At 48.2% G+C, this 23,532-nt stretch overlaps 1 protein-coding gene across 2 annotated transcripts in view; it reads left to right on the top strand.

The window, feature by feature from the left end:
- LOC147116061 (claudin-15-like) overlaps positions 1 to 8,357 on the top strand; it is a 102,045-nt gene extending 93,688 nt beyond the window's left edge. For both annotated transcript variants that reach the window (XM_085990769.1, XM_085990770.1), the window contains 3 exons: positions 916 to 997; positions 2,809 to 2,913; positions 4,008 to 8,357. In XM_085990769.1, the coding sequence (XP_085846895.1) occupies positions 916 to 997; positions 2,809 to 2,913; positions 4,008 to 4,089 (269 nt within the window). In that variant the 3' untranslated portion in view covers positions 4,090 to 8,357. The remainder of the gene's footprint in view (positions 1 to 915; positions 998 to 2,808; positions 2,914 to 4,007) is intronic.
- The last annotated feature ends 15,175 nt before the right edge of the window (positions 8,358 to 23,532 follow it).

The following is a 23,532-nucleotide window of genomic DNA, read 5'->3' as shown; positions in this document are numbered from 1 at the left end:
ATATTTAGTTCCCAACCTTGGTCACTTTGCAAGCACGTCTCTGTAGTTGCTTCTGGATCAGGGAGGGCAAAATTGAAGTTCTCACTCCTGATCGCTATCCAGTTACTCCCGCTGGAAGGTGTGTATTGTGTAGGCATTGGGTGAGGATAGGATTGGGCTTGATAATGATGCCCTTTGTGATCATATAGCCTGGCAATATTGGGCAAGGTACCAAAGGTGACCTGGACCCAAGGAACTGTACCATGGCAGGAGTCAGAAACCTCAGGAGAGGATGAGATTGGGTGGGGACAGGGGTTCACTTTGTGCAGCAAGCTATTCAATGCTGATGTTGTGGTTTGAAACAATCCCAGCTGAAATGGCTTCAAAAGGCAAAGATACTCATAAAGTTGGCTCAACTCCAGCCTTGGGTAAACTGAAACCTAACTACATAGGAACATTAGGAACAGAAGTTGGCCATTCAGCCCCCTCGAGCCTGCTCTGTCATTCAATTAGATCATGGCTGATCTGCAAGTCAATGCGATTTACCTGCCTTTGCTCCATATCCCTTGATACCCTTACCTAACAAGAATCTATCAATTTCAGTCCTTAACGCTCCAGTTGTCCCAGCATCCACAGCCTTTTGGGGGAGAGAGTTCCATATTGTTACTACCCTTTCTGTGAAAAAGTGCTTCCTGATTTCACTCCTGAATGGCTGAGCACTCATTTTAAGATGATGTCCCCTCGTTCTTGATTCCCCCACCAGAGGAAACAGTTTCTCTTGTATCTACCCTATGAAATCCTTTTAACATTTTAAACACCTCGATTAGATCACCATTCTTCTATTCTTAAGTAGAACTTAAATAAATCAGACGATAAGTTTCTGTCCATTATTTGTTTTTTCTGGAGTTTGATGTATTCTTTCCGTTTGATTGACAGGTCTGTGCGCGATAGTACCAGTTTCCTGGTATGCCTACAACATCACTATGGAGTTCTACAACCCCGTCTATGGTGGAACGAAGTACGTATGGAGTTTTTCGTCAAAGTGTAATCTTGTCAGCTGTACTCCTTTCAGAATCCAAACATGTTAAAGGAGAACTAAAGGTAGATTTTTCGAGTGTGCCCTCTGAGCATGGATCCTGGCCTGTTAGGAGTGTATCAGCACATTGGAAAATGAATGGCTGGGGCAAGGATCTTTGCTGGGAGCGTACACTTGGCAAAATGTATCCACAGGAGTAAACCTTAATATCCTCCATAATCAATTAAAACAGAAAATGCTTGTAACACTCAGCAGATCAGGTAGCATCTGTGGAGAGAGAAACAGAGTTAGCATTTCAGGTCGATGACCTTTCATCAGAACTGGAAGATGTTAGAGATTTAACAGTTTATAAGCAAGTACAGAGCTAGGGAAAAGGGAGGGTTGGGAGAGGTGATGAACAAAGCGGGAAGTCTATGATAGGGGTGAAGGCAGGAGTGATTAAAGAACAAAAGGGGTGATGGTGCAAGGTGAAAGGGGATGGTAATGGGACAAGTAAAGAAACAAAAGATGGGTCCAGAGGAGGTGTAAATTGTTACAGCAGAATCATTACCAACACCTGCTGTCCAAGTAAATGGGAGCAGTGGTTATGATTTGAAGTTGTTGAACACAATGTTGAAGCCGAAAGGTTGTGAAGTGCCTAAGTGTCCTGAGGTGGTAAAAGGAGGTAAAAGGCTCTATATAAATGCAGACTGTGTTTGTTGGTTGACCAGCTTATGTTGCCAAAAGGTGTGGTTTCCAAGCCAAATATGAGAATGATAAACATGCTATCTATATCTGTCTGCTTTACACGAGCAGGTGCTGACTATTCAAACAGGCCTTGTTGCTACATCCATTTATTGCCTGGTAATTTAGTCTTACCTGGGGAAAATTCAGTCAGAAACAAAGAACAGATTGTTCATGCCTACTAAAGATATTCTGATGGTAAATGCAAATGATAAAATTCATAAAATCCGTTTCTTATTCAACACAGGTTATTTGTTTCAATTTGCTGCACTGCCCATTGCTGGGATACACCTCCACTGCCACTGGCACCTTGTCCAAGTGGCTATTCACCATGTGCGAGCCTAGGCAGTGAATGTTGACAAGAATCACACCTACGCTCACTGACCTACATTGGCTCCCGGTTCAGCAACGCCTCGAATTTAAAATGCTCATCCTCGTGTTCAAATCCCTTGATGGCCTCACCCCTCTCTATCTCTGTAACCTCCTCCAGCCCCACAGCACTCGGAAATCACTGCATTCCTCCAATTCTGGCCTCTTGTGCATCCCCGATATCCTTCGCCCCACCAGTGGCGGCCTTCAGCTCCCTAAGCTCTGGAATTCCCGCCCTAAACCTCTCCACCTCTTTAGCTCTCTCTTCTCCTTTAAGATGCTCCTTAAAACCTACCTCCACCTGTCCTAATGTCTCCTTATGTGGTTTGGTGTCAATTTTTGTCTGATTATGCTCCTGTGAAGCGGCTTGAGATGTTTTACTACATTAAAGATGCTATATAAATGGAAGTTGTTGTTGTTGATGATCCTGTACTCACCCGACATCCCTACATCGGATAGCGATTAGAAATGGCTGATTTTTCCATCCCCTAGCCTCGAGGCCCTGTGACCAACTGTAGCACCCCAAATCATGTCACCCAGAGACTGGCGATCAAACCCGAGATCCCTCGTGGTCCAAGTAAGTTAGTAACATGGTGCACTTATTGTTTGAGGCATCATCGGAGCTTGGGTAATTGGTTCTACTTGGTTGGAAAATGGTTACATTTAAGAGTATATGAGCCTAATGATTCCTTTGCTTGCAGGTATGAGCTGGGATCTGCCCTCTATATTGGATGGGCTGGGTCAGCCCTCCTCGTCTTGGGAGGTGCGCTCTTATGTTGTTCCTGCAAAAGAAATCCAAAAAATAGGTAAGTGGTTTTTTTTTGGCCATTTTATCTTGTACCCAATGTGTTGCATCTTTGTCCTCATAAAGTGGCTGCCCCATACATGTACCTGACTCAGGAGTGCTTGAAGCTGAAATTGGGTGGTTGAGACATCTATTTCTCCACATCAACACCTCCAACCATGATGACCATAAAAATATACCCAAAATATTAAAGAAATAAAGACACTCGGTAGACGATTAGAGCAACATAAAGTCACTGGACTGGGTAACAGTTTCAAATTCCAACATTCTTATCAGAATCTCTTATGATTCTCACAGTGTGACTGTCAAACCAAATTTAAAAAAAGAAACTGCCATGATAGGGTGAACTTAGCAAAATAGAATGCCCAGCCATGACATTATTAACATAGCAACAATGACTGCAATATTGTGGCATATTGCCTCACTATCAGTAGGCCCTATACAGACCTCAGTATACGTAGGGAACAGTACAAGCCTCAATATAAGCAGGGTCCATAGCGGCCTTACTTTAAGTCAGCTCCATATAGGCCTCACTATATATGTACTGTCTATACTTTCCTCACTATAAATAGAGTGCTTAGACACCTCATGATGGGTTGGCTTTAAATAGGCCTCACTCTAAGGTGACTTTATATAAGCCCCACTATGAATAGGCTCTGTATAGGCTTAATGGTGAGTAGGCTCCATTACAGGCCTCATACATTTCCGTTGGCAAGAAACACCTCTTGACAACATAATTGTTCATTGTTCTCCAAGGTAGTGTCTGACAGATGGAGCAACTCCCAGGGCTGTTCTGGCTGCAGCTGTTTCATCCGTTATAAGGCAGGGAAGGTTTGCCATGAATTGCCAAAAGATATATTTGGATCGATTTTTTTTCCTTTCTGTTTATTTTTTGTGTTACTTCAAGAGCCGCTCATCTTTTTTGTTCTCGTAGGAAAGATGAGCAAGAGGAGCAATATAAAAAAGATCAATAGGTGTCAAAAGAGAGGAGAAAAAAAGACAACAGCAAGGCTTTTATACTGCAGTAGTGATAGCTGAAAGGAGACTGGGTATGTCCCTGTGCAAGTAATGATTACTGTGTGTTCTCTTTCACAGTGGCTACAAGTATTCTTCTGCCCAAAGTGGACAACGGATCTACACAAAGACAGAGTCAGCTCAGTCAAAAGCCTACGTCTAAACCAGAGACTCACTAAAAAAATGCCTTTTATGTTACTCAGGTCTTCAAAAGTCATGCCAGAAAAAAATACATATTTCATCAAATCATTATGGCACTCTGTGAAGCATTTAAATAAGTAGAGTAGATTTCTTCACTGCAGTACTGAATGTCTTGAATGTTCTAGCATCACAATGTCAGAGCTTTTTTTGTTTTAATCTACACAGGGGATGTTGGCCCAGTAACTCCAGTTGTAGAGGGTTGAGTCACACTGCTGGGCTGCAGTATCATTCGCTTTAGAGGGCTGGGTTTTGTCAGGGGTTGCTGGACTGAGAATGGGAGTGGGCACTCTCCCTGGGGGTGGGAGAAGGGAAGGAAAAGTTTGTCGAGGCCTGCCATCGTCCAACAGACATAGATGACATTGCAAGTGTGGCCATCCCATGCTTCGAAGAGAGGAGCAAGTTTGGCAGCACATAGCAGTGGGGAGGGGGGTGGGGGGGCAAGGAGGCCAAAATACCATGAGGGTGCAGTGAACATAATTCAGAGACGAAGATATTGAATGCAACAGTTAGTCACCCACTGGTCCTGGGCTATCACATGGGTCTATAGTAACGGGGTCTATGGGGCTGATTCCCCAATCGAGCATTCCTGGCGAGGAGGGAGCACTGATCAAGAAATGATGGCCTCGCAACTCCTGGTTTGCCGTCCGTTAATTTAAATGAATGGAAAATCAAGGTCAGGAGACTCATGAATTCCACTCACTCCTCACTGGGAATGCCCAACCAGAGAAACAGCCCTTACATATCTTCAGGACATTGGATTCATTACAACCAGTTGAGACAAACAGGTTGGCAGTATTATTACAAGTAGGCTCTGCGTGGGTCTCACTGTGGTTAGGGTATGTGTGGGTCTCACTGTGGTTAGGGTATGTGTGGCTCTCACTGTGGTTAGGGTATGTGTGGGTCTCACTGTGGCTAAGGTATGTGTGGCTCTCACTGTGGTTAGGGTATATGTGGGTCTCTCTGTGGCTAAGGTATGTGTGGGTCTCTCTGTGGTTAGGGTATGTGTGGGTCTCTCTGTGGTTAGGGTATGTGTGGGTCTCACTGTGGTTAGGGTATGTGTGGGTCTTACTGTGGTTAAGGTATGTGTGGGTCTCACTGTGGTTAGGGTATGTGCGGTCTCACTGTGGTTAGGGTATGCGTGGGTCTCACTGTGGCTAAGGTATGTGTGGGTCTCACTGTGGTTAGGGTATATGTGGGTCTCTCTGTGGTTAGGGTATGTGCGGTCTCACTGTGGTTAGGGTATGCGTGGGTCTCACTGTGGCTAAGGTATGTGTAGGTCTCTCTGTGGTTAGGGTATGTGTGGGTCTCACTGTGGTTAGGGTATGTGTGGGTCTCACTGTGGTTAGGGTATGTGTGGGTCTCTCTGTGGCTAGGGTATGTGTGGGTCTCACTGTGGTTAGGGTATGTGTGGGTCTTACTGTGGTTAGGGTATGTGTGGGTCTCACTGTGGTTAAGGTATGTGTGGGTCTCACTGTGGTTAAGGTATATGTGGGTCTCTCTGTGGTTAGGGTATGTGTGGGCCTTACTGTGGTTAGGGTATGTGTGGGTCTCACTGTGGTTAGGGTATGTGTGGGTCTCACTGTGGTTAGGGTATTTGTGGGTCTTACTGTGGTTAAGGTATGTGTGGGTCTCACTGTGGTTAGGGTATGTGTGGGTCTCACTGTGGTTAGGGTATGTGTGGGTCTCACTGTGGTTAAGGTATGTGTGGCTCTCACTGGTTAGGGTATGTGTGGTCTCATTGTGGTTAGGGTATGTGTGGGTCTCACTGTGGTTAAGGTATGTATGGGTCTCACTGTGGTTAAGGTATGTGTGGGTCTCACTGTGGTTAGGGTATGTGTGGGTCTCACTGTGGTTAAGGTATGTGTGGGTCTCACTGTGGTTAGGTTATGAGTGGGTCTCACTGTGGTTAGGGTATGTGTGGCTCTCACTGTGGTTAGAGTATGTGCGGGTCTCACTGTGGTTAGGGTATGTGCGGTCTCACTGTGGTTAAGGTATGTGTGGGTCTCACTGTGGTTAAGGTATGTATGGGTCTCACTGTGGTTAAGGTATGTGTGGGTCTCACTGTGGTTAGGTTACGAGTGGGTCTCACTGTGGTTAGGGTATGTGTGGCTCTCACTGTGGTTAGGGTATGTGCTGGTCTCACTGTGGTTAAGGTATGTGTGGCTCTCACTGTGGTTAGGGTATGTGTGGGTCTCACTGTGGTTAAGGTATGTGTGGGTCTCACTGTGGTTAAGGTATGTGTGGGTCTCACTGTGGTTAGGTTACGAGTGGGTCTCACTGTGGTTAGGGTATGTGTGGCTCTCACTGTGGTTAGGGTATGTGCTGGTCTCACTGTGGTTAGGGTATATGTGGGCCTCACTGTGGTTAGTGTATGTGTGGGTCTCACTGTGGTTAGGGTATGTGTGGGTCTCACTGTGGTTAGTGTATGTGCGGGTCTCACTGCGGTTATGATCCAAATGGGTCTCTCTGCAGTTACGATCCACACGGGTCTCTCTGTGGTTATGATCCACACAGGCCTCACTACAGTTAGATTCAGCACAGACCTCATTAGGGTTAGGCTCTGCACATGCCTCACTATGGTTAGGTTCTGCACAGGCCTCACTACGGTTAGGTTCTGCACAGGCCTCACTACAGTTAGATTCTGCACAGGACTCACTATGGTTAGGTTATGCACAGGCCTCACTAGCGTTAAGTTCTGCACAGGCCTCACTACAGTTAGATTCTACACAGGCCTCACCACAGTTAGATTCTACACAGGCCTCACTACAGTTAGATTCTACACAGGCCTCACTACGGTTAGGCTCTGCACAGGCCTCAGTACAATTAGGCTCTGCAAAGGCTAGCAGTAATTAGATTTGGCACAGGCCTCACTATGTGTAAGCTCAGAACAAAATATAATCAAAACTCAGAATAATCTCCCAGGAAGAGTAATGGAGGTGGCATCCTTAGAGTCAGTCAATAACCTGTTCCATGGTATGATGGCGGGGGTTGGGGGGGGGGCAGGGTGGGAGCGGTGGAGGGTGGGGGGGGTGGTGCAGGGCACGGGGGGAGGTGGAGAGGGAGCCGAGGCTTTAGTTTTAGGATGGGCAAGCTAAAATAGACTAAATGGCCCTCCTCTTCTCTTCTGTGCTTCAAATCTCTGTGGACAAGAACGTAGGAATTCTGGCCTGAGAAGCAGATTCCCGAATCCATGTGATTTTTGTGGTGTTGACTGCGCAGCCCTCGAAGGATTCATGGGAAAACAAAAAGCTCTGGCTTTGTGTTGCCTTACCTCTCAACCTCCGAACTTCAAAATCGGGACACAGGCCTCAAGAAATCAGGAATAACCACCCAAAATCAGTACACAGAACCAAAAGTCAGGAACAAAATTAAGGACACAGGCCCAAAAGCATTGAGGACAAATTGAGAAAATCCTTAAAAATCGAGAATAAATAATAAAATCAGGACATAGCCCCTAACAATCAGGGACAAATGGCCAGAATAGGAAGCTTTTATTTTATAATGTGAAGTGTCATGAATATTCAAGTAACCTGATAGTTTCACTTTTTTATTATTATTTATGTGCTTCTAATGAGCTTAATGCATTGTCATAGTTTTCACAAATTCAAAGGCAAAAAAACAAATCTGTAAAGAAGAGGCCAGAGTTAGCTGTGTTAATATTTAGCATCAGACAATTTAAGGAAAGGGTAATTAAACCACATTTTAAAAGGGAGGGGGAAAATAGATTTTAAAAAACCTGAGCCCCTTTAAAAGATCCAGCCCAAGAAACCAACACAAAACTCCCAAATAGATGCATCTCAGAACCAAAACAAAATAGCACAGCTCAGAGCATTGTAGAATCCAGTAATGACCTTCCAAAATTGAGAGGGGAAAGTAACAGTGGGAAAGGATTGAAATTGAATTATCAAATTAAGATGTCCCAATAAAATGGAGGTGGTTGAGAGGCAAGTGTGTAATACTCCAGCCCTTTAAATTTATTCAGTCTGATTGCCATTCATTTTTATATGCATGTATTCCAGAGTTTGAGTGGTTCGCAGTGCTGACCTTTTATAGGTTGCTCTTTTTTTTGTATTTGGGTAATTGTTTTTCTCTGGCTTTTTGGTAGTTTTTAATAAGATTTACAACAAAAAAAAGTTCCTAATTATTACATTTCTGTAAATGCTTCAATAGAGTTTAAAGTTTGTTCTTGTTGGAATTGTAACGTAAACATTAATAAAAAATCTAAACGAGGATATGCGTTTCTGTGTGTGTGCTTCTGTGTGTGTGTGTTTCTGTGTGTCTGTGTGTTTCTGTGTGTGTGTTTCTGTGTGTCTGTGTGTTTCTGTGTGTGTGTTTCTGTGTGTGTGTTTCTGTGTGTCTGTGTGTTTCTGTGTGTGTGTTTCTGTGTGTGTTTCTGTGTGTCTGTGTGTTTCTGTGTGTGCGTCTGTGTGTTTCTGTGTGTTTCTGTGTCTGTTTCTGTGTGTGTGTGTGTTTGTGTGTGTGTGTGTGTGTGTGTTTCTGTGTGTGTGTTTCTGTGTGTGTGTGTGTTTCTGTGTGTGTGTGTTTGTGTGTGTGTTTCTGTGTGTGTGTTTCTGTGTGTGTTTGTGTGTGTTTGTGTGTGTGTGTTTCTGTGTGTGTGTTTGTGTGTGTGTGTTTCTGTGTGTGTGTGTTTGTGTGTGTGTGTTTCTGTGTGTGTGTTTCTGCATGTGTGTTTCTGTGTGCGTGTGTGTTTCTGCGTGTGTGTTTGTGTGTGTTTCTATGTATGTGTGTGTGTTTCTTGTGTGTGTGTGTATTTCTGTGTGTGACTAAGTGAATGGGAAGAACCAATATCTAATCTTGATGGATGATACTAGGAATGTTGGCCTGGGAGTGTGGGGGGTAATTGGAGGTTTGTATTGAATTAGTACACTGGCCTTTTGCCTTTCATTCCAGGTTTCAATCCAGCCAGATTACATAAGAAATAGGAGCAGGAGTAGGCCATAGGGCCCATCGAGCCTGCTCCACCATTCAATAAGATCATGGCTGAACTTCGACCTCAACTCCACTTTCCTGCCCAATTCCCATATCATTTGATTCCTTTAGAGTCCAAAAATCTATCGCTCTCAGCCTTGAATATACGTAACATAAGAACATAAGAAATAGGAGCAGGAGTAGGCCAATCGGCCCCTCGAGCCTGCTCCGCCATTCAATAAGATCATGGCTGATCTGATCCTAACCGCCATAACGATTAAGCATCCACAGCCCCAGTCGTGTGCCAACTTTGGCTCAGTTAGTAGCACCCTCACCTCTGAGTCAGAATGTTGTGGGTTCAAGTCCCACTCCAGAGATTTGAGCACAGAATTATAGGCTGACAATTCAGTGCCGTACTGAGGGAGTTGTAAGGGGTTCTCCTCTATGGATCGCAGAGGTTTCTCTCTCTCCCTCTTGCACAGTAAAACCATAAGTGGTTCGACCCACTCACCCTTTAGGTTCTAGACACTGGACTTAGATGCAGGAACTACAATGCAGAGAATACTCTTATAGACCAAGTTTAATGAAACGAAATGAAATTTTATTGCATAAGGAAAAACAAATCAAATGCAAGCAAATAAGAGGGTACATAGGAGGGAAAAACAAATCAAAATACAGTACTAACTAAAATAGATACAGGCATATTATACTTTACAAACGTCATCATGAAATGGGGAAACACGGAACATCGAGGGACAACAACTCATGTTAATTATACCCAAAATGCCCACCCCCTTAACCTATCTAGATCCGATTTTGAAGGGCCAGAAACATGCTCACCAATCCAGTTGGAAAATTATAGAGTTTAGAAACACGTCTGTGTTTTGATCCCCTCAGGCGTCCTGTTTCCGTGTGGTCAGTGAAACCACAGCAGGCTGTACCACACTTCTCTCTCTCTCTCTCTCTCGAGGTGAAGGTCACGGGCAGGCTGGACACTGGCAGGCCTGGACGTCGGCAGGGACGGAGACCATCTGTTTGACCACGGTTGGAGAGGTCTCTAGCAGGTTACCATTTTCACATGGGTTTCTTCTGTAGGGCTGTTGCCCTTTTGTCTCGTCAGCGGCCCGGGGTTTGTCGACGATCTCCCGATGGTTACCCCAGGGCGGGATGCAGACTCGAATCACCTTCTTGATGGCTGCCTCGTTCTTCTTCTTCAATCCTTCCGAGCTGGTGATCTGTGAAGGAGGATGATGAGCCTCCTGATAGCTTCTGATGGCTACCCCGGGACTCCAGATATACTTCTCAAAGAAGCCTTTATCTCCCGCCAAATCAAGGTTAGTCTTTGTTTAACTTTTGGCGGGCTTGTATCACAACGGGGTAGTTATTATATTTAAACTGCTTTCGGGATGGCTGGTGATGGCCATCTCTGGTCTGGAATGACCCTGCATTGTTTTGAATGTCTTCTTGATGTCTTTAATGGGTCTTTGATGCTCCCCTTATGAATATTAAACTGTTTCCCTTTGTCTGGGTAAACATTTAGATGGCCTTTATCTACAGGTTGATCTGACTGGATCTGCATCCAATCCATATGTATGGGGTTCGTGTCTGGTTTCGTTTACTCAGAAACAGCTTCCAGAACTTACTGTGGGTTGTATCCACAAAGGTTGTCTGGGGACTGCAGGAACCATTTTAAAGTGTCCAGAAAACTAGTCACGGGGTCTGGCGGCCATTTTATGTGTCCCTTTTCTGGGCTTCTTTTAAAACAGTCTTTTAAAAGCAAAGGCCTCTTCTGCCACAGGACCCTTATCTGACAATATTAATTTTGTGAATCTTACAGTCCCCCCTGATGATACTATAACTTGCTTGAAGTATCGTAATTCTGGGTGAGCAAAATTTTCTGACTCTACATAATTAAACTGTAGTAACCTGGGAGGTTATGAGTAACCTGATCCACCAGGTGGTGCTGTGGCAATTGGTCTCCTGAGTCAAGTCTGGTCTGTACTGGTTGTACTCTTTGTTTTTGCTGCCTCATGGCAGAAGCTTTTATGTGCAAGTGTTGATTAAACCATGTTACAGAGCTAACCTGTGTCTGTCTCCATCTATGGCCACCTCAAGATACCACATATGGCGACGAGAATAAAGGACGGAAAAGTTTTGGTGGATCAGTCATAGTTATGGAGTATTCGGAAGAGGTGCTCGGGTTGGTTAGCAAACTAGTCGGAAAAGCACAAGGCTAGGCCGCGGGAGTCGAAACGGAGTTTGATTTTTTGGCTGAAGTGACCGGACTCCAAGGATGGCAGGAGCCGTAGGCTCCGTGGCACCTTTTGACAGCAAGTCGCAGTCTTGGGAGGAGTATTGTGAAATACTGAGCCATTTCTTTATGGCAAACGAGGTGGACAGTGCTGAAAAGACAAGGGCCATTTTACTGAGTTGTGTGGGAGCGCAAACCTATACACGGATGAGGAATCTGCTGAGCCCGGAGCGGCCAGGAGAAAAATCTTTTGACGAGTTGGTGAGTCTACTAAAGAATCATTTCAATCCGAAACTTAGTGAAATAGTACAGAGATGGAAATTCAATTCGAGGATTAGGAGGCCGGAAGAAAGCGTTACTGAGTATGGGGAGGAGCTTCGGAAGCTCACACAGGACTGTAATTTTGGAAATACGCTCACAGTCATGTTAAGGGACAGACTAGTATGCGGAGTTAACGACGACAGTATACAGCAAAGGTTGCTGTCAGAAGAAGGATTAACGTTTGAGACGGCACTTAAAAAAGCACAAGCCATGGAGACGGCTAACAAGGACATTAAGGACTTAAACAGTATGAGCAAGGAGAAATTGAGTAAATCAGTGGGGGGAGCTGTTTTCAAGATGGAAGCTGGCGCGAAAAGTCCACCAGTCAGGGTTGGGGATTGCTACCGATGTGGCGGGATGAGCCATTATGCAAAGGACTGCAGGTTTGCAAAGGCAAAGTGCCACAATTGTGGAAAAATAGGGTCCTTAAAGAAAGTCTGTAAAAGGGCAGTGAGTGAGAGAAGCAGTGCTAAAGGGGCAAAGCATGCTAAAGGGGGGAGGGAGAAGTACACAAAGCGGGCAAATTACATACAAGAGGAGGAAGAGTCCAGTGAGTCTAGTGAGGAGGTTTTCACTATATACAGTATAGACACTTCAAGGCCCAACGTACCCCCTCTCACTCAGTATTTGATAGTGAACGGAGGTCAAGTAAAGTTTGAGATTGACACCGGATGTAGTGTAACCATAATGTCGCAGACTGAGTACGCCAAGCTATGGGGGGAAGCAAAAGTACCAGAGCTAGGTACATGCCCCATTAGTCTCAAAACCTACACAGGACAGAAGGTGGACATTTTGGGGGCGGCCGAAGTACAAGTGGAACACAAAGGAGTCACCAAAGAGCTTACGGTGGTAGTGGTAGCAGGGTCAGGGCCAAACCTGTTAGGGCGAGGGTGGATCAGTGAGTTGAGTGTGGACTGGCAGGCAATGAATAAAATGGAGGACAGTACAGAGGCACTGCAAGAAGTACTGATGAAGCATGAGTTAGTGTTCAAGGACAAACTGGGCACCTTAAGGGGAGCCACAGCCAAGATTCATGTAGCCAGTGATGCCACGCCTCGTTTCTTTAAACCAAGGTCGGTACCTTTTGCAATGAAAACCAAGGTTGAGGCGGAACTAGATCACCTGCTAAAGGACAAAGTAATAGAACCAGTGAAATTTTCAGACTGGGTGGTATCAATAGTCCCGGTATTGAAGCCTGACGGTAACGTAAGGGTGTGTGGTGACTATAAGTTAACAGTAAACAGAGTATCATCACTGGAACAGTACCCCATTCCGAGAATGGAGGACATGTTAACATCGCTCACTGGGGGAGAAAGATTCAGCAAACTGGACATGAGTCATGCGTATCAGCAGATATTGCTAGATGAAGAATCAAAAAAGTTTGTCACGGTGAACACGCACAAGGGGCTGTTCACGTATGCCAGGTTACCATTTGGTGTCAGTTCTAGCCCAGCAATATTCCAACGGACTATGGAGGGCATTCTGTAGGGCATTCCAAAGGTGGCCGTGTACTTAGGTGATATTCTGCTAACAGGAAGTGACGATCAGGATCACGTAAAAACACTGGACAAAGTGCTACAGTGGCTGGAAGAGGCGGGGCTACGCCTGAAACAGAGTAAGTGTAGTTTCATGGAGAAGGAAGTTACATTCCTGGGACATCGGGTGGATGCCACAGGCCTCCATCCATTACCAGGGAAAGTGCGGGCAGTGCAGGATGCACCTGCACCCACCTCAGTGACTGAACTGAAAGCCTATCTAGGGCTCCTGAATTATTATAAATGGTTTCTTCCAAACTTATCGATGCTGCTGGCACCCCTGCACAAACTGCTGAGAAAGGAGGAGCCATGGCGTTGGGAGCCAGAGCAAGCGAAAGCGTTTCAGCAGTCAAAGGAGCTACTTCAGTCCAGCAGGGTGTTAGTGCATTACGACGAGAAGAAGGAGCTGATAATGTCCTGCGACGCATCACCCTATGGAGTGGGGGCAGTGTTGGCCCACCGCATGCCAGATGGAGCGGAAAGGCCCATCGGGTTTGTTTCATGCACGCTCACAGCTGCGGAAAAGAACTATTCACAGCTTGATAAAGAGGGGTTAGCCATTATATTTGGAGTAAAGAAATTCCATATGTACATATATGGGAGGAAGTTTGTAATCAGTACTGACCACAAGCCTCTTATTAGCTTACTGAATGAGATGAAAGCGGTGCCTCAAATGGCATCACAGAGAATAATGAGATGGGCAGTAATACTAAGAGCCTATGAATATGTGATCACGTACAGAGCCGGCAAGGAAAACGGGAACGCTGATGCTCTCAGCTGCCTGCCCCTCTCAAAATCTCCTCGCAGTACTTCCCCTGAGGAGCACGTCCTGATGCTGGATCAGGAGATCAGTCCCCTGATGACTTCAGCGCAAATCCAGAGCTGGACAGCCAAGGACCCCGTTCTGTCAAGGGTCCGTGAGTATGTGTTGAAAGGCTGGCCAGATCACCATGAGGGACCGGAGTTCGTGCCATACAGACAGAGACAGCACGAGCTCAGTGTCCAAGATGGATGTGTGCTATGGGGAGCACGCATCATAGTCCCAGAGCGGGGACGCTCTACTTTGATGGAACAGTTGCATCAATCGCACCCAGGAATGACTAGAATGAAAGGACTGGCTAGGAGCTACCTGTGGTGGCCTAACTTGGATGCTGAAATTGAGTCAAAGGTAAAGTCATGTACTATATGTCAGGAACAGAGGAAAGCACCTGCCGGGGCACCACTCCATCCCTGGGAGTGGCCCAGCAAACCCTGGAGGAGAATTCACATAGACTATGCGGGACCTTTTAAGGGCAAAATGTTTTTGGTACTGGTAGACGCTCACTCAAAGTGGATCGACGTTTATCCAGTGAGCTCTGCAACGACTGATGCCACACTGGATTGTCTCAGGAACAGCTTCAGCACGCATAGTATTCCAGAAATGATTGTATCCGACAATGCACAGTGTTTTGTTAGTGAAGGGAGCAAAGAATTCATGGTAAGGAATGGAATCACACATGTCACCTCGGCTCCATATCACCCAGCCTCAAATGGGTTAGCCGAGCGAGCCATGCAGACGTTTAAGGAGCTCATGAGGAAGAGCTCAGGTGACACCCTGGAGACCAAGCTCAATAGAGCCTTGTTTAGTTATCGTATAACACCCCAAGCTACCACGGGGCTTTCTCCGGCTGAGTTGATGATGGGGAGAAAGTTGCGGTGCACGTTAGACCTGATACACCCAGATCTCAAAAGCAAGGTTGAGACAAAACAAACAAACCAAAAAGCGTACCATGACAAACATACTAAAGCTCGCCATTTCGCCATAGGGGACTCTGTGTACACCCGGAACTTCGGCTATGGACCTAAATGGATACCAGGACTAATCCAGGACATTACAGGAGCTGTGTCGTACTCCATGTTACTAGGGGATGGTCGAGGGGTTTGTCAGCATGTGGATCAGCTTTTCAGCCGGCAGCAGGGGGAACTGCCTCAGATGGAACAAAGGGCAGTAGAGGAGGCTGTTCCAGGACCCAGCACGGCTTATAAGGTGCCAGTGGACACTGGTACTGCCAGGCCACAGCGGGACAGAGTAAAACCAACATCAGAGACTACTCCAATCTCAAGTGCGAGTGAATCTGAGAATCCACCACAAGTGGAATTAAGACGTTCACAAAGGATTCGCAAGCAACCAAAAAGACTTATAAAACCTGTTAAATTAGTCAGGGGTTAACCATGGTTAGAGCATACTGGTTAATTAAAACATAGTACCTAGTAAGGGTTATTGTTTAAGAATTGCATACGGCAATCTTAAGGGGGGAAGAGTGTAGTAACCTGGGAGGTTATGAGTAACCTGATCCACCAGGTGGTGCTGTGGCAATTGGTCTCCTGAGTTAAGTCTGGTCTGTACTGGTTGTACTCTTTGTTTTTGCTGCCTCATGGCAGAAGCTTTTATGTGAAAGTGTTGATTAAACCATGTTACGGAGTTAACCTGTGTCCGTCTCCATCTATGGCCACCTCAAGATACCACATAAACCATCCCCTGTATTTATCTATCTATGACCCCACGACACATGCATTTCCCGTTTCAGAAAACCTACAGTGTACATTAAGCATCTATAGATGGCAATACATTGGATTTAAAATTTGACACACTCACTTCCAGGCGTGGAGGGGGGCCTAATACCCCTACACCACCTGGTTCATACACATTATCTTTTATTAACAACAACTCACTTAATAAAACTTCAATAATAGAAATAAAGTACACACACAAAATTGCACATGAATAAACATCAAACATAGAGGAGGAAGGGAAACTTTAACTTTATACATAGCAGCAAAAATCTAAACGGGTGTCTCTTCTTCTACCTGCACATAATGCTCTCTCCATTCTCTTCTGTTCTCATACTTCTGCGAAAGTCTGACCTTTTTACAGTGTACAAACAGTAAATAAATCACAATAACAACCTGACACACTACAAGGATGTGAGAGGCTATCCTAATCCAAGAAGGGACTTCTATATTAATGAACAGATCCCACCATGGTGGGGTCACTATATCTAATATGTTTGCCCCTATTTCTAAAGTCTTCTGCTCCAGTGTGTAAAAATGTTTCTGTGAAACAGCAACGGCTTTTAATACCTTGGTGAGGTGTTCAGGGAGAGGGGGAATGATATAGTCAAAATGTGCAACGAATCATTGCAGATCGGTGAAATTTTCTTTGACAGTGAGGTGAACAGTGGAAGGTTCAGGAATGGGGACAATTCGCTCTTGGGCCACTTGAACTTCTGCCTTGGGTTTGAAGCAGAAACTGCTGTCACTCACCGGACACCAGCCGTTCTGTCCATGTTGGTAGTGGGGCGCTGCAGTGGTAACACAGTGTGTCCCACCTCCTATATATGCCACCTGCGGGGGCACATGGCCTTGTGCCATTGCCTCCATGGTGCAATTTATAGGCTTCGCGCCAGCAGTTATGAACCCGCACTGTGGTTTCGAATAGGCATTCAAGTGCTGGGGACACAGGATGATGTGTGCTCCCCGGCTCCGGCACCCCGAGAGGTCGGTACCCGTCATTGCATGCTCCCATCGAATGACGTACGGTGGGACCGCTGTGTAGCGAATGTGTGCACCCCCTTGAATGACTCCAATGTTCTCCACCCTGTATACCGGGGTGGGTTTAGCTTTCTTTCCCATCACCGGCATTCTTACCACTATACCCATAATGGTGTGATTAGACCGTCCACAGTCCATTGGGACTGGGTAGGCCTCTGAAGCTAGTCTGAGCTGGCACGGACTCAATGCGTTCTCAAAAGGGTGGAGGGCTCCGAGGTGCTTGTTGCTGATCCAGGAGGGGACTAAACCTTGTTTTAAATCCTCCAGATTTCTGTGGTCCTCGCCCAGTAACCACGTCCCATACAGCACGCATGCCTCGTTTTGCGCAGCCTGATCTGACACATTCCGATCCTTCCTGATGAGAGCATTTACCGTTTTAGCGTGTTTCTCCAGCTCAGCAATGATTTCTTTTAAGTGTAGTGTCATGGCCTGGTCCTCATGTAACTCAGAACCCACTACCTTATTCTCATCCGTCAGTATCTTTCTTAACTGTGTTTTCAAACCATTAATCTGGGTCTGCAACTCCACGTCATCCAGAGTGTTGATGACGGAAGTCCCTGTGTTAAAAGCTGTAAAAATATCATTTACTGTACCCCTTCTTTGTCTCCCTACCCTGTCCAAAACCTCATGTGGTGTGGTGTACAATCCGGCTCTGTCTACATCAGCAAAGTCGAATTCATAAAACTGTCTGAACATGTTTGTTAACAGGACCTGGTACAATTGCTCCGTTTCCTTGGGGCACCACTCTGGCAATTGTACCTCGGTGAGGTTTAAAATCACCGAAGCCACCGTGTAGTGCACCCCTTGGTACAGCACCTGACCTGTGGGTACTAATACCAATCCGTTCCCGGGTCCTTTGGTAGTGGTGGGGCACCCTTCCTTGCGGGCTTTGGCTACCGGAATCGTGGGCAGGGGCTTGCGGGGGCGGGTGATGAGCTCAGTGGCGTTTACTGGGATCTGAGAGTATGGGACTCCGCACGCCCGTGTGCTGATGTCCCGCCTCATTCCTTTCCCAGCATCCTGCCACTGCCTTTGGAAAAAGATGGAGACGCCTGTGGGGCAGGCTCGTTCTGAACCCCACATACAGATGTAAATCCCCTCATCTGGTTCCCACCATTTGTCCCAACAGACACTCAATCCCCCATGAGTCCCCGTAATAGTTCGATGGGTATTGTTACCCAGTCTCTCCCACTTGACCGTGGAGTTCTTCATGGTTTTGCTCAACTTGCGCAACCACCACTATCAGTTCAAAGGAACATGTCCCGTGCATTGCAAACAAATCCTTTTCCCGACGGTAACGCTGACTCTGGGTGCGATGATCCTCACTCGGGGACACATTAGCGAAGTCTCTCTGTACTTAAAACCGAACTGGCTGGAGTATTCCGTAGAGTTCAACCCCAGCCATCCTGGCCACCTCCCTTCGTGGAAATAGGTGGCTGTCTCCTCAACGTCACGCGCGCCCGACCCATCCGTCGCGATGGGGGCTGTGACTCCAGAGCACCCGTAAATCGTGGAGTCCTTGGTGCGGCCCCGATAGGCCCCGCTACACCCGATCACCGCGAACACGACGAGAATTCCTCTCATTATCTCTTTGGTTCCTGTAACAAATTAAACGATAGAGCCAGGCTCCCGAGAGATTCTGGCCTAGGTGAAGGCACGATTGGGTCTTTCGACCTCGATCCCAAACAACGCACATGCTGGGCAGATTCCAAAACTACTTATAACACTAATCACTTCAATATTTACACACCTTAAACTTAATTAAACTTAAACTTAACTTATGTACAGCGCCGTCCGTCCCCGGGCGGCTTACCTAATCCCTGATTGGACTGCAGCTCGCCGCTCCTTGTGGTGGGGCTGCACTGACCTGTGGCTTGGGTCCCCCGCAGCCTTTTGCTGTCAATTGGGGACTGCGTTTTGCCAGGGATTTCCCAGGTCGGCATTTACTGAAATCGGGGGAATCGGGCCAAGGTTTTACCGGCTGAGGCATTCGGGACGACCTGCGAAGAGGTACTTTGGGCATGGCTCCCTTAGCGAGTGGACCTTCGGTTGGGACTTTAGCCCTCACAGCCCGTGGCACCTCCACGACTGCCGGCTTCGGCTCCCTTTCCTCAGGCTCCGCCCCTTTGGGATTTGGGTCTGTGGCAGACGACTCCTCCTCACCTGTCCCTACAGGTGGAGGATCTCCGCCCCCAATTTCTACCTCCCCTAAGCTTGAGTCGAGGGCAGGATCTCCGTCCTCCGACTCCACCTCCTCCAGAATCGTGTCAAGGGCGGGGCCTAGCTGTTCGGGCTCCCCCCCCGATGGCGGTCGGATCAGGAGGAGGGCCTTGGTCTTCGGGCTCCTCCTCGTCCGAGTCCCAGGCCATTGGGGAAACCTCCCAGGTGGGCGGGACAGCTTCTCCCTCCAAGCAGGCTGCGGTTCCAGCCTGTGTGGTCTGTGACTTGTTGCACGCTTCAGGCTGAGGAATTTTACCCTCAGACCCGGCTCCAGTTGCTGGTTCTTTTGCACCCGGCTTAAACAGTTTGCACTGATTGATGTGAAACCATTTAGTGCTCCGGGGCAACTTCACTGCGTAAACCTGGCTTTGTCTACAGTACTGTAGGGCCCCATGTACAGTGGTTCTAAACTCCCCACTTGGGCATAGTTTCTCACCATGACCTGATCTCCAATTTCCCACTCCTGTGTCTTAGGGGTTCGAGCAGCAGTCAGTTGCCCTGATGCTGCCTTCCCATGTTCCCAGCCGCTTGCCCATAAACCTTTTTCAGGTGCTCCAAAAGGGTCCAGGCAAACTTGTCCCGATTTACCTCTCGGAGCTGACCCTCAGTGAGCACCAGGGCTAGTACATGGGTGGGGGTTCGCATGACTCTCCCAGTCATTAATTCGTGCGGGGAGTACCCCGTACTTTTAGACTGGCTAGCCTGGATCCCCATGAGGACCAGAGGCAAGGCTTCCGCCGATTTCTGGGGCGAGCCCATCGTCTCTTTCCTCAACTTTTCTTTTAAGGTGTGGGTCATGCGTTCCACAATCCCGGATGACTGAGGATTGTGGGCTACGTGCCACTTCCCTTCGATGCCTAGGAGCATGAGGGTGTCCTGCATCACTTGGCCGGTGAAATGACTCCCTCGGTCGGACTCCACGAATCGTGGTAGTCCCCACCGCGAGAACACCTCCCGGACCAAGATCCTGGCAGTATTAAGTGCCGTGGCTGTTCTACATGGGAAGGCTTCTACCCATTTGGTGAACACATCCACCAGGACGAGGCAATACTTATAGCCTCCCTGAGCGGTGGGCAGGGGCCCGATGTAGTCGACCTGTATCGACTGCCATGGTCCCTCTACTCTCCTGATGTGTCCCATGGGCACCTTCCTTTTCTGGGGGTCTGGGTTGTTTGCAGCGCACACAAGACAATTAGCGCAGAACTCGCGGACATTGTCCCGAAGTCCCGGCCACCATCCCGCCTGTTCTACCCATTGCCAGGTGACCTCAGGCCCGGGGTGTCCTGCTCCTGGATCCTCATGGGCCAGTTGAAGGAATTCCGTCCAGTGCTGCTGCAGCACAACCCACTGTTCCTCTCGGAACAGTATGCCTTCCTTGATGGAGAGGGCTGCTGTACCGTACGGACCCTCTACTTCTTTGCCCTCAGTGATGGCATTGATGACTGTTTTTAGGGCGGGATCTAGGGTTTGGACGGTCTTGAGGTCTGGGGCAGCGTCACCCCTGTGGTCCCCTGAGTCCCATCCCTGCCTTGGATGACTGCCACGGGTTTGGACCCATAGGAATCCCAGAAAATGCCGGTTCAGGCACCCTCTCTGGCTAGCGCATCCGCTTGCTGATTACCCTGGTTGCGGGGTTCCGTGGAGGAATGAGCCTTTACCTTGTGGATAAAGACTTCCCCTTCCTCCCCCACTGCGGCCAGGATCTTTTCTAAAAGGGGCTTTACGGTCAAGGGTCGCCCGTCCGCAGAGGTATATCCGCGGCGGGACCAGATGGCTAGGTACTTCGTACACGAGTTGCATGTGAACATGCTGTCCAAGCAAATCGTGTATGGGGTGGGGAAGATTTCGGGGTGTGTAACGACATACACTACCGCGGACAGTTCAGCCTGCTGGGCGCTCATAGTGCTGGGGAGCCTAATCGCCAGGGCAATGTCTGCCGTGGGGTCATAAACGCCACACCCCGTGAGTCACTCGCCAGTGGATACCGTGCTGGAACCGTCTACGTAGATCTCGCGGCCCGTGGGATGTATCCCAGCCCGTAAACCTACGTTCACTTCCCATACCCCTTCTACGGAACACCGATGGGCTGTTCCGGGATATACCATGTTGGCCGCAAGCTTGGGCTCACAGAGACCCTTTACCTTCAGTTCCATCTGTGAAAGGAGGAGGGTCCAGCGCGCAATGCGGGCACTGCTTACTGTCCCATCCTTAATCCTTCCATCCAGAAGCATCCGAGTGGGTGTGTGATGGGTGAGGAGAGTGATGGGAGAGCTGCCTGTGAAGATCAAAGACCTTTTCACAGCCCAATGCGTGGCCAAGAGATGCCACTCGCAATTGGAAAAACTCCTTTCCACATCGGTGAGCACCCTGGAGGAATAAACCACCGGCCTCAGCTTGCCGTGTCGCTCTTGAAGCAGTACAGCACTCAAGCTATCCCCGCTAGCCGCTACCTCCAGAAAGAACTCCTCCCCCCCATCTATGGCCCCCAGAGCTGGCGCGGTCTGCAAGTCCCCCTTGAGTTTCTCAAATGCTGCCTGGCAACCCTCATCCCAGGACCACTCCACTCCCTTGTGTAGGAGTCGGAGCAGCGGGGCTGCTGTGGCTGCATAGTCCTCAATGAAGTCTCTGCAGTACCTGGTCAGTCCCAGAAAGGACCTCACACCCGTTACTGTGGTGGGGATTGGTAGATCTTGCACCGATTCCCGTCTGGCCTTATCTATAGCTCTTTCACCGGCGCGGATGGTCAGACCCAGGAAATATTACTTCCTGTTGGCCGATCCGTGCCTTCTTTGGGTTTACCTTGAAACCCTTTCTACCTAACAGCTCCAATAACTCGGCCAATAGTGGGCCATTCTCCTCTCTGGAATCTGTGAACAGGAGCAGGTCGTCCACATACTGCACTAGCTGATTGGGCTGGCTGAACTCCTTTAAGCTTCCTGCCATGCACTGATGAAAAATGCTGGGACTGTTATGGAAACCCTGTGGCAAGCAGTTCCAGGTGTACCGTTGCCCTTTAAAAGTAAAGGCAAACTTGTACTGATCCTCCCTCCTTAAAGGGATGGACCAAAACCCGTTGGAAATATCCAGCACCGTGAACGTGGTCGCGGATGCTGGGATACTCCCTATCAGGTTGGCAACTGCTGCTACCGTCGGCGCGCAGGCTGGGATATTGCTATTGAGGACTCTGTAGACCACCGTGGCTCTCCAAGAATTGTCCAGCTTCTTCACCGGCCACAAAGGAGAGTTTACATGGGTGACTATCGGTCTCAACACGCCCTGCTGCACCAATGAAGACATTGCTGTCTCCATGTCGGGCTCCGCTTCCCTGGGGAAGTTGTACTGTTTTTGGGGTTGGGCCATGGGGTCTCCGTCTACTCTGACCTCAAACCCGGTGACCCTCCCGCAATCGTGTTTGTGAGTGGCAAACGTAGTAAGGTGGTCTGACACGAATGCCTGCAGATCTTGTGGGACGCCTGCGACCATGAGCTCGAGGTCGTAGCCCTCTTTTGGCTTCACGGTGCACAGGGTCCCTCTTTCTCCTTTCCCTGGGATGATGACTACTTCACCCTGTTTACCCTTGCCCGCTCCCCAAAGACAATGATTTCTTAGATCCACGAGAATCCCGTGTTCTGCCAAGAAATCGGACCCGAGGATCCCCTTTCCACCCTCCACCTCCCACTTCATCAGTATACACTTCCACTTGGTGCGGAGTGGTCCTAAATGAACTGAGAGGGGAATGGAAAATGCACCAGCCTGTTCCTTGCCTGTGAAGCCCAACAGAATATATGGAACCCCGGTGGACAGAGGTGAGGTGGTAGGGTCATCTGCGTGGATCACGGTGCACGATGCCCCCGTATCCAACAGATAGATCCCTTTTACCTCCTCCACCTCCATCTCCACGAGGGGTCACCTCCATACATCATATCGCAGTGCACACAAGTAAATGGGCTGCGCCGGCTCTAGTCATTTGGGTGTAGCGGTCGGGGCTGCAGGAACAATGGGACCGGTGGTGGCTGATATCTTCCCCTGCGAGATCATAAGAGACCGCATTGTCTCTAAAATTGATTCTATCGCAGTGGGGTCCATAGCTGCACCAGCTCCCCTTTCTGGGGCAGGGGCTGCGTTTTAAATGGGCTCGTGCTGGGGCGGCGGTCTGGGCTTGGGCTTGGGCTGCGGGAGCTTTTCCCTTATTATCCTTCCACGGATTTTTACAGTCCTTGCGCCAATGTCCATCCTTCCCACACCCGTAGCAATTGAGCTTGGCTTGGGCAGGGCGATTCCCCTCCTGACGCCACTCCTTCTTACTTGGGGCTGCGGGTTTTGCCTCATGCACCTTTCCCTTAGAGGGAGGTACCTCCTGACTTCTACAATTCTTGTATGCAATGGTGAGCTGGCGGAGCACCGCTTCCTCCGTGACACCGGGACCTTGGGGGTCAAACCAAGATTTGGCTAAGGACCGTATCTGTGGCAAGCTGTTAGCAACCAAGCAACGGAGCCAATGAACCCGCTGTTCGGCGCCCATTGCAGCCCATTCAGGCATGCCCGGACAACTGCGTCG

Source organism: Somniosus microcephalus, chromosome 6 (genome assembly GCF_052327205.1).
Source record: "Somniosus microcephalus isolate GS21.2 chromosome 6, FLI_Smic_1.0, whole genome shotgun sequence".
NCBI classification, from domain to species: Eukaryota; Metazoa; Chordata; class Chondrichthyes; order Squaliformes; family Somniosidae; genus Somniosus; species Somniosus microcephalus.
This window is presented reverse-complemented; position numbering and strand designations above follow the sequence as displayed.